Source organism: Lemur catta, chromosome 6 (genome assembly GCF_020740605.2).
Source record: "Lemur catta isolate mLemCat1 chromosome 6, mLemCat1.pri, whole genome shotgun sequence".
In the NCBI taxonomy this organism is placed as follows: domain Eukaryota; kingdom Metazoa; phylum Chordata; class Mammalia; order Primates; family Lemuridae; genus Lemur; species Lemur catta.
This window is the reverse complement of record NC_059133.1, coordinates 65606212-65616582: the sequence shown is the minus strand read 5'-3', so window position 1 is coordinate 65616582 and position 10371 is coordinate 65606212. Positions and strand designations below refer to the sequence as shown.

Here is a 10371-nt window from a genome sequence, read left to right as displayed (position 1 = left end):
TGTCACATATGATGGCTGGACCCATTGTTGCAGCAAAGGAAGAGCAAAAGGAAGGACACAAAAATGGACTTGGTTATGGTCTGTGGCTTGTTTTATTTTATGGTGTCCAGATTGGGACCTCCCTCGTGGTTCAGATGTCACCATGGAACTGCTTTGGACAGTTAGTTGGGAGTTGCATTACTACGTATGTGGATTGCTGTAGATCAATTTCCAGACTATGCAGTTGGGCCCATGGGCTACAGCGTCCTCTGTATTCTTTTGCAGCTGGCATACTAAGTTCTGATCGGCAGATTGTAGGGTATTCCCTCCTCCCCCAGGGATGGCAGTTGGTTGGGAGATTAGGGTGGGGCAGGACCAGGATGGGGGCAACAGCACCCACTTTTGTTCCTAGGAGACCTGGAATCCCTTGCTAACTACCCAACACCTCCACTTATATGCCTCCCCTTTCACTTCCTCCACCTCTTTCACCTCTGCCAGCCCTGAGACAGCAAGACCGAACTCTCCTCTTCTTCCTTCTTCTTAGCCTATTCAACATGAAGACAACAAGGATGAAGGCCTTTATGATGATCCACTTCCCCTTAATGAATAGTAAATTATTTTTTCTTCCTCATAATTTTCTGAATAACGTTTTCTTTTCTCTAGCTTACTTTATTGTAAGAATAGAGTACATAATACATATACAAAATATGTGTTAGTCCACTGTTTGTGTCATCAGCAAGGCTTCTGGTCGACAGTAGGCTATTAGTAGTTAAAAGGGGGAGTCAAAAGGTGTAAGTGGATTTTTTTTGTGGGGGGTTGGTGCCCCTAACCCCTGTGTTGTTCAAGGGTCAACTATATTTCTAAGAACCAGGCTGTATTACTTGGGTTATTGTTTGTGGGCTATGTGGACTTTTGTATTACAGCATATACTCAATGGGTCCCCACTAGAAGTCAGTTTGGATTTTCCTATTTTGCTTGTGCCATACAAAATATTTTGCCTTATATTTATAAGTGTGCTATGTTATGGTCATATTCTCCAAATAAGTTTTCTACTGTTAAAGTAAAAGATTGTATTTTATAGTTCTTTTTAATTTTTTTATTATAATATACATTTTCTGTGGAAAATTTGAAAATACAGAAAAATATAAAGACCATAAAAATTACTCCTAATTTTATCACTCAACATGAATCACTGCTATGTGTGTGTCTTATTTACTTTCACTAGTTTTATCAGGCATGCACTTTTTTGGATGTCTTTGCAAAATTTTGACCAAAATTCTCAAATTTTATGACATAATTTTTCACATATATTATGCATATTTTATTATTTCCTCAAAATAAACTCCCATATAAATTTCAAGGACTTCTTTGCTAATTTGGTGAATAAAAAGAATTAATGTGTTGTTTTGAGTGCCATTATAGCTGAACATATGTTTATTTTTTTTATTTTTTTTGAGACAGATTATCACCCTGTTGCCTGGGCTAGAGTGCCGTGGCGTCAGCCTCGCTCACAGCAACCTCAAACTCCTGGGCTCAAGCAATCCTACTGCCTCAGCCTCCTGAGTAGCTGGGACTATAAGCATGTGCCACCATGTCTGGCTAATTTTTTCTATATATTTTTACTTGTCCAGCTAATTTCTTTCTATTTTTAGTAGAGAAGTGGTCTCGCTCTTGCTCAGGCTGGTCTCGAACTCCTGAGCTCAAAACATTCGCCCACCTTGGCCTCCCAGAGTGCTAGGATTACAGGCGTGAGCCACTGCGCCCGGCCATATGTTTATTTTTATTATGAAATAAGTTAGAAATACAGAATATGGGTAATATAATGAACACTGAACACCCATGTACCCCACAGCAAGTGCAAGGAAAAAAATTTACAGATACAATTGTAGCCTGCAAAATATTCTTCCTGAATGCATTTCTTCCTTTTTTCTTCCCAGTGGTAACCAATAGCTAGAATTTGGTAGATATTATTCCCATGCATAATTTTTATACCATTGAGATATCTATATATATATATATCCCTAATGTATGTAAAACGTGGCATATTTATAGCATTAGTGTATTGATATCATGCTATAAGGTGTTCCAAAAGTTGCCATACCTAGGAAAAATGGGAAATTGTAGCCAAATGTACCTTTATTTACAAAATATTCATTACAAAATTTTACAAAGTTTTTCCTTTGTAGTCTCCATACTTTTTGTGACTTTTGGGACACCCTGTATATATGTACTTTACCGCAACTTTTTAAAAACCCAGTGTTGTATTTTTTTGCTATTTAGACATATCGATATATGGAACTATAGTTCAATAATTGTCACAGATTTATATACAAGTCCGTAATGTAACTATATGCTCTTTAAATGTTGATGGATATTCAAATGATCTGCATTTTCATTATAAGCAAAAAATGTTGCACTGAGCAGTCTTACATAAACATCCTCGTGTGTGTGTGTGTGTGTGTGTGTGTGTGTGTGTGTGTGTGTGTGTGTGTGTGTGAGAGCATCTCTAAGGAATATCCTTAAGTGAAAATGCCAGGTTATAGGATAGACACATCTTCAGCTTTATTATATATGGTAGTATTGCTCTCTAAAGTGATTGTTATGATTATACTCTCACTGGCACTGTGCAAGTATTCTAATTGCTCCACATTCCAGCTAATAATTATTATTATCAAACTTATCTTAGGGGTGTGAAATGGTATCTCATTATGGCTTTAATTTGCATTTCCTTGATTACTTGTAGAGTTGAGCATCTTCTGATAGGTTTATTAATTTTATTGGCATTTGCTCTTCTGTAAATTGTCTTTTATATCTTTTACTCATGTAAAAACTAGGCTACTTGTCTTTTCCTTTAGGATTTGTGATAGTTCTTTTTATATATTATTCTTATTAATTTTTGTTGGTTTTATGCATTGTAAAAATCTTCTAGGATGTGGTCATCTTTTAACTTTGATGATGGAGTCTTTTGTGTACTTAGTTTTAAATTTTAATGTCTCTGAATTTATTGATTTTTTTTTCCTTTATGGACTATGATTTTTATGACTTATCTTTCCCTACTTTAATATCAGAAAGATAGTTCCTATATTTTTCCCAGAAGTTTTAGTTTTTCATACAAAAATGTTCAAGCCATGTTGAATTTATTTTTACACGTGGTGTGAGGTAAGGATATCATTTGATGCTTTTTCCACAACCACTGGTCTCAGATCCATTTATCAAATTGTCCTTTCTCTTCCCTCTGATACACAATGCAACATCTCTCATATATCATTTCCATATTTGTAAGAGTGTGTTTCTAGGTTCTTTATATTCTTTCATTCGTCATTTTGTATAGCTGTGTCAATAATATGCTGATTAATTTTTACAGCTTCATAATGACATGATACTTCTTATGTTGTACAAGTTGTGTCCTGCATAAGGACTCCAGGATGAAGAAATGTGTGGAAATCCAAATCCTACTTAGTACAACTTGACCTAAGGCCGTGTCTGCCTGGAAGGAGGGGCACATTTTTCTAAATCACAGGAAGACATTGCTAGCTGGGTAAAATATGTGCTTTCAGAGTTATATCCTCTCCCTCTTTCCAGGGGCACTTTTTCTTCCTCTGGGAAATTGATAGACAAAGGCTAGTACATGCCCTGAATCAATGTCAAGTTGGGCAACTCTTTCACTTTCTCCCTCTTCAAAGTGTCTGGGCTATTCTAGGCCCCTTTGATCTTGCAGAAATCTATATGAATTTTGCTGAGAATTGCATTACCCTTGTATTGTTTTTTATAACTGTGGAGAATTGCCATCTTTTTGATATTTAATCTTCCCATTAATTAATATGGAATATCTATTTATTTATGCCTTTTTAATGCCTTTTAATATAGATCCATAGTTTCTTCATAAAGGCTTTGTAAATATTTCGTTAGATTTATTCCCAAGTTTTCTCTTTCTTATTGTTATTACAAACATATCCCTACCTACACACAAAATTGTATTTTATAACTATGTCACTGGTGTGTATGAACACAATTTTTATATAATGATGAGCTTTTTTTTTCTTAACAGTTACTCATTCACGGTGAGTTTCCTGTGCAAAACCTTGATCTATTTTGTTTCTGGCATATTGGCCCCCTCCCCCGCTGCCCCCAGTAATTTGTAAGAACTTTTGAAAGATGAAGGCTAATTTTTTTTTGTCATATATATTACAACTTTTTTTTTCCCCAGTTTGCTATTTTCCTTTTAGTTTCATGTATGGGTATTTTTTCTTTGACTGCAGAAAACTTAAATTTTATGGAGTCACATGTATCAGTCTTCTCTGGTTTCTTTCTTTGTTTTTATGCTTTTTCATCCAAGATTAAATAACAATTTATATTTTCTTTTTAAAGTTATTTTTATTTAACTTTCTAATCCATCTGGAGTTTAAGTGTTTGCTGTAATTAGTAATGTCAGTTTTATTTTTTTCTTTTCAGGAAATTAATCAAATGTTCCAACACCATTTTATTCTCTACTGAACACTGCCTCAGTCATGAATTTGTGCCTGCAGTCTTCATTTTCAGTCTTGTTAACTACCTGAAGAGCTAGTAAGTCTTGGGCTTTTAGTTAATTAATTAAACATTTGTGAATGCTAAGGGTAAGTATACTTTGCCCTTCCACTCGTGGGAGAATGGTTCCAACAGAGAACTCGTATTCCCACATTGCCTGCCCTCTGGCTAACATAGAGCAAACAATAAATAAGCAATAGATGAATGAATAAATTGTGGAAATTAGGAGACTTTTAAAATTTAGATTTACCTTTTTTTGGAAGGGAGGTAGGTACAATTTCTTGCAAGGTGGTAATCCAGTAGACTGGGAAAGGAGAAACTGATGCAGAGGAACAGGAAGGAAGGCATGAAGGGGAGAATTCCTAGGAATGTTTCGGACATTGAGTAGTCAGAAGTTGAAACAAGTTCAGAAACCACTTAGAAAAGGATATCCTGTAGGTCTGATACAGGTTGTAAGATTGGGAGGGCTTTTTTTTTTTCCTATTATGGAAAATTTTATACAGAGAGAATAGTCTTATACAAATAGACCACAAGAACCTATCACTTATCTTTAGCAATTATCAATTCAAAGTTGTTATTTTATCTCAACCTCTACCCATTTCACTTTTCCCCCCACCATTGGATTACTCTGAAACAAATCCTAACCATTTTATCATTTCAACTGTAAATATTTTAGCATGTTTCTGTAAAAGATAAAAGTCTTTACAACAACATGATGTAATTACAATAACCAGGTTGAGTCAGAACTTGCTATCTTACTACCCTGATGTATTAAGGAAGCCTAACCTCATTCCGATTAAAGTGGTAGAGTGTGAAGAACCTTCAATCTGGTGTTAGATCTACCTGGGTTTCAGTCCTGGCTCTCAACTTTCCACCTGTGTGACTCCAGAAAGGCCATCACTTATCAACTCCAAAATCTCAATTTTCTCATTAGTGAAAGAAGGATACATAGCAGCAGTCTTATCCATTTCAGAATTGTCATCAGGATGACATAACAGATGTGGAAAAAAAACCCCTAAAATTGTGAAATACTAACTTCAGTTCAATCTTCTTTGTAAATGACCTTGAGGACAGAGCATCTGAAGGCAATAGATCAACTTTGCCCAGCCTTGTCAACAGTGTTCTTCTTACTGAGGTTTCTCTTCCTGAAAAACACATCACTTTGGTACTTTGTTTTTTAACTTTAGGTTTACAGACACCCATACTCATAAGTCATCCTGAACACCAAGAAAACAATATTTAGGTTTGCTTCTTTCACCTTTCATTTCATGTACCCTACCCTTCTTTTTTGTTCTAACAGGGCAGAGAACTGATTACTTTTGTTGTGCCCCAACTGTCAGGATCCTGCCTAAAGCAAACCCAAATTTTCAAAAGTTCATTTAGTGGCCTTTTTGGCGACCGGTGCTTCCTCCCCTACAAACAGCTACAACAATCACAGAAAAGACAGTTACTGGGCAAGTTTTAATTGCTAAACTCTCTCTCCATCCTTTGGGGGAAATTGCTCATCTCCCTATAGGGGGACCTCTAAAGAGAATGTTCTCCTAAAAGGGGCCAACTGGGCGGTGTCCTCTTTTCCCAACGCCCTGATTTCTATTCTTAGATCTAGAGATCGGCGGCTTTCATTTTTTCTCTTCCTAGTTCCCAGACCTTCCGAGGGGCTGAGGGATCCCCCGACCGGCGGGTCGCGGAGTGTGGCAGGCCGGGCGGCAGCGTAGTCTCCGCCACTGCGGGACTCCGGGGGCCCGGGGACTCGGCGGAGCCCGCGGCGTCAGGTTCTTCCTGCGCGACGCCGCGGAGAGTGGAATCTGGTCCCCGGAGGCTGCGCCCGCCCGGGCTCGGGTCTCGGCGGGCGCGGGGGCCACGGCCACTGCCAACCCGGCCGGGGCCCGCTCCCGCCGCCCCTCCGTGGCCGCCGCGGTTCGGCGCGGCCCGTCGCCCCCGCGGAGCCTGCAGCAGGCCACGGCGCTCGGTCTGGGGCCTGGGTGGGGGAGGAGGAAGCCGAGGAGGAGGAGGGCTCGGGGAGAGGGAGGGCGGCGCAGGGCGGGGAGCCGCCGTCTTGCTCATAAACAGGCGGGCGCGGGTGCGCGTGGGGCCCGCGGGTGGCGCTGGCTGCGTCTGCGAGCTGCGGTCGCCCCCGCGAGCGGCGCCCCGGCCCTGCCCTGCCCCGGGCCGCGCGCCTTCGGGCTGGGAGCGCGGCGCGTTTGGAGCGGGGCCACCATGGCCAGCGGCAGCTCTCAGGGGTGCGAGGAAGACGAGGAAACTCTGAAGAAGTTGATAGTCAGGCTGAACAATGTCCAGGAAGGAAAACAGATAGACACGCTGGTCCAAATCCTGGAGGATCTGCTGGTGTTCACATACGCCGACCACGGTAACCATCTGCCAGGAAACTGTTCCTGTACCCGGCCCCCCCACCTCCCCACTTCGGCAAACTTTTCCCTCCGCCCTTCGGAGCTGCTCAAAACTGGACTCCTGGGAAGCCAGGCAAACTCCCTCTCCTACCCTTAGGGCAGGAAGGGGCTGAGAATTCCGGGAGGATCTTGAGCTCACCTCTTTTACTTTTCTCCCCTTTTCAGACTTACAAGGGGTGCCGTGGATCGTAACTTTGTTTCTGTTCCCCCACCCCTTTCTTTTCCAGCCTCCAAGTTATTTCAAGGCAAACATGTCCACGTGCCTCTGTTGATCATCTTGGACTCGTATATGAGAGTCGCCAGTGTGCAGCAGGTAAAGGAGTTGTCTTCGCTTCGCTGGTTCCCCCTTCTCTTTGGAAAGACACGTTTTTCTGTCAATGTTTTATACCTGGAGTTGCTGGTTATTCCTGAGATTTGGTTTGATGAACTGCTGACTGTGATTTTAACTTGGAAGCATTGTCAAATCATTAGCCAGTGTTAATGGGATAAAGGGCCCACTGCATGTTCCCTGTCTCTCAGAAATAACTTTGTAAAACGGACTGACAGAATATGGATGGTGGCAGGAGGGGAGTAAAAATGGGTTGAGGTTTTAGTTCTGCTACTGGCAGGATGAGTTCATTAGTGTTTAGGTCAAACTATGCTAAGACTCTTCCCAATGTACAATGCCCTAGATATGACAGTATTGTGAATAGTTTGGGAAAGGGAAATAATTACCAGTGATAAAATGCAATTAAGTAACTGGCAAACTCTCATGGGTTTCAGCTTGTTTGTTTTAATTTGAAGACAGATTTCAAGTATCTGAGAGAAATGATGTCTTGCAATTCTCCTATATATTTAAATTTACACATTGCAACTGTTATGTAAAATAAATGTAAAAATGAAACTTAGAATCTGTACCAAAGAAAACCCAGAAATTTGCTAAATATCTTGGACATAGTAAAAAAGGAGCCCTGAGATGATAATTAAATGATTTACAGTCAAAACAAAATTACTGCCCAAGGTGATAACTTCCTTCCGAGCATTTTGAGATTAGGGGAACTGATACCAGTTTTGTCATCTGTATATTAAGTCAGGCAAGGAAAGAGAATTGGACTTTGAACTCTGGGGAGGTTCTAGACAGATGTAAGAATGATTTCAATCTCTAAAGTGATGTGTGTCTATTGTTATTTTTATGCTTATCACTGTATCTAGCTATATCTAGTCTGGGTAAACCATATATATAACTTCTTTTATATAAGGACATTTATATCTGGAATAAGTATTTTAATTTTTCTTCAACTGAAATACTTTCCATCTGACAATGCATTTTCAGGCTGTTTTCAAACCAAAACAAGAAAAGATGGAGGCATGGTAAAGATGCTGTTCATTTTAGCACCCGAAGTCTGAATTTTGCCTGTGAACTATGAGTCACTTTTTAGGCACTGGCCTATTGTGCCTGCTGCTCTCCACCCACATCATCATCCCTTCTTACTTGCCTCCCCTTTGGTGTTCAAAAGTGCCTGATTCTGGCCCCCTCCATGCCCCAGACTCTGTGCTTGGTAGAGTTGATACCACCCAGGACAGTCGGACCCTGAGCAGGCTTCGGTCTGCAGGGTCCAGAGGAGACAGTGGTAGACTTGAGAACCCCAGGGAGCTTAGAACATACCCACCACCTAATTCTTAATTTTAGAAACTTCCCAAGCGTGGGCACACTTGTTTCGAGTAGTTGTGAATGTCACTCAATAACCTTGCCCAGAAGGTCCCAGAGGCAAAGTATGTTGGAAAATTAGGAATAGTCTTCTTTAAAAATTATTAGGCTGGGCATACTGGCTCATGCCTATAATCCTAGCACTTTGGGAGGCTGAGGGGGAGGATTGCTTAGGCCAGAAGTTTGAGACCAGCCCGGGCAATAGTGACACCCCATCTGTACAAAAAATTAAAAAAATTAGCTGGGCATGGTGGTTCATGTGTGTAGTCTCAGCTAATTGAATGGCTGAGTCAAGAGAGTCCCTTGAGCCCAGGAGTTTGAGGTTGCAGTGAGCTATGATGACACCACCACACTCTAACCCGGGGAATAGAGTGAGACCCTGTCTCAAAAAAACACAAACAAACAAAGAAACAAACAAACAAAAAAACCCCAAATAAACCTAAGCTAAAATAAAAAATTAATCAACTTTGGGCAGGGGGGAATATCATAGTTGGATGTATTTTGGGGATACATGTGATATTTTGATGTATACATGTGTAGTGATCAAATCATGGTATTTGGGATATCCATTACCTCAAACATTTATGGTTGTATTGGGAACATTATAATTTTTCTTTTATAGCTATTTTAAAATATACGATAGATTATTTTTAGCTGTAATTTCTCTACTGTATTATCAAATACTAGAATTTATTCCTTTTAACTGTATTTTTGTACCCATTAACCAACTTTTTTTCATCTCTCCTTCCCCTTCCCTTCCCAGCCTCTGCTAATCACCATTTTACTTTCTGCCTCCATGAGATCCACTTTTTTATTTCCTGCATATGAGTGAGAACATGCGATATTTGTCTTTCTGTTCCTGGCTTATTTCACTTGACATAATGACCTCTAGTTTCATTCATGTTGCTGCAAATGACAGGATTTCATTCTTTTTGATGGCTAAATAATATTCCATTGTGTGTGTGTGTGTGTGTGTGTGTGTGTATACACCACATTTTCTTTATCCATTCATCTGTTGACAGACACTTAGATTGATTCCGTATCTTGGCTATTGTGATTAATGCTGCAAGATACATGGGAGTTCAGATATCTCTTTGATATAATGATTTTCTTTCTTTTGGACATATACTCAGTAGTGGAATTGCTGGATTATATGGTAGTTTTATGTTTAGTTTTTTGAGGAATCTCCATATTGTTTTCCATATACTTTACATTCCCACCAACAGTGTAAAAGCGTTCCCTTATCTCCGTATCCTCACTTGCATTTGTTATTTTTTATCTTTTTGGTAATAGCCATTCTAACTGAGGTGAGATGATATCTCATTGTGGTTTTGATTTGCATTTCCCTGATGATTAGTTATGAGCATTTTTCATATATCTATTGGCCATTTGTACGTCTTCTTTTGAGAAGTGTCTATTCGGGTCTTTGCCAATATTTTAATTGGTTTATTTGTTTTATTATCATTGAGTTGAGTTCCTTGTATATTCTCGTTATTAATCCTTTGTCAGATGGATAGTTTGCAAATGTTTTCTCCATTCTGTAGGTTGTGTCTTCACTTTGTTAACTGTTTCTTTTGTTGTACAGAGCTTTTTAGCTTGATGTGATCCCCTTAGTCTATTTTTGCTTTTGTTGCCTTTACTTTTGAGGTCTTTCCCAAAAAATCTTTGCCAACACCAGTGTCCTATAGTGTTTTCCCAATTTTTTTCTAGCAGTTTCATTGTTTCAGATCTTACATTTAAATCTTAATCCATTTTGAGTTGATTTTTGTATAC

The 10371-nt window shown here is 39.6% G+C and overlaps 1 protein-coding gene across 1 annotated transcript in view; it reads left to right on the top strand.

Moving 5' to 3' along the window:
* Positions 1–6591: 6591 nt before the first annotated feature.
* The window catches only part of LRRK2 (leucine rich repeat kinase 2), a 129565-nt gene continuing 125785 nt past the window's right edge, over positions 6592–10371 (top strand). The window contains exons 1-2 of the mRNA XM_045554018.1: positions 6592–6871; positions 7139–7224. Coding sequence (XP_045409974.1) covers positions 6721–6871; positions 7139–7224 — 237 coding nt within the window. The 5' untranslated portion in view covers positions 6592–6720. The remainder of the gene's footprint in view (positions 6872–7138; positions 7225–10371) is intronic.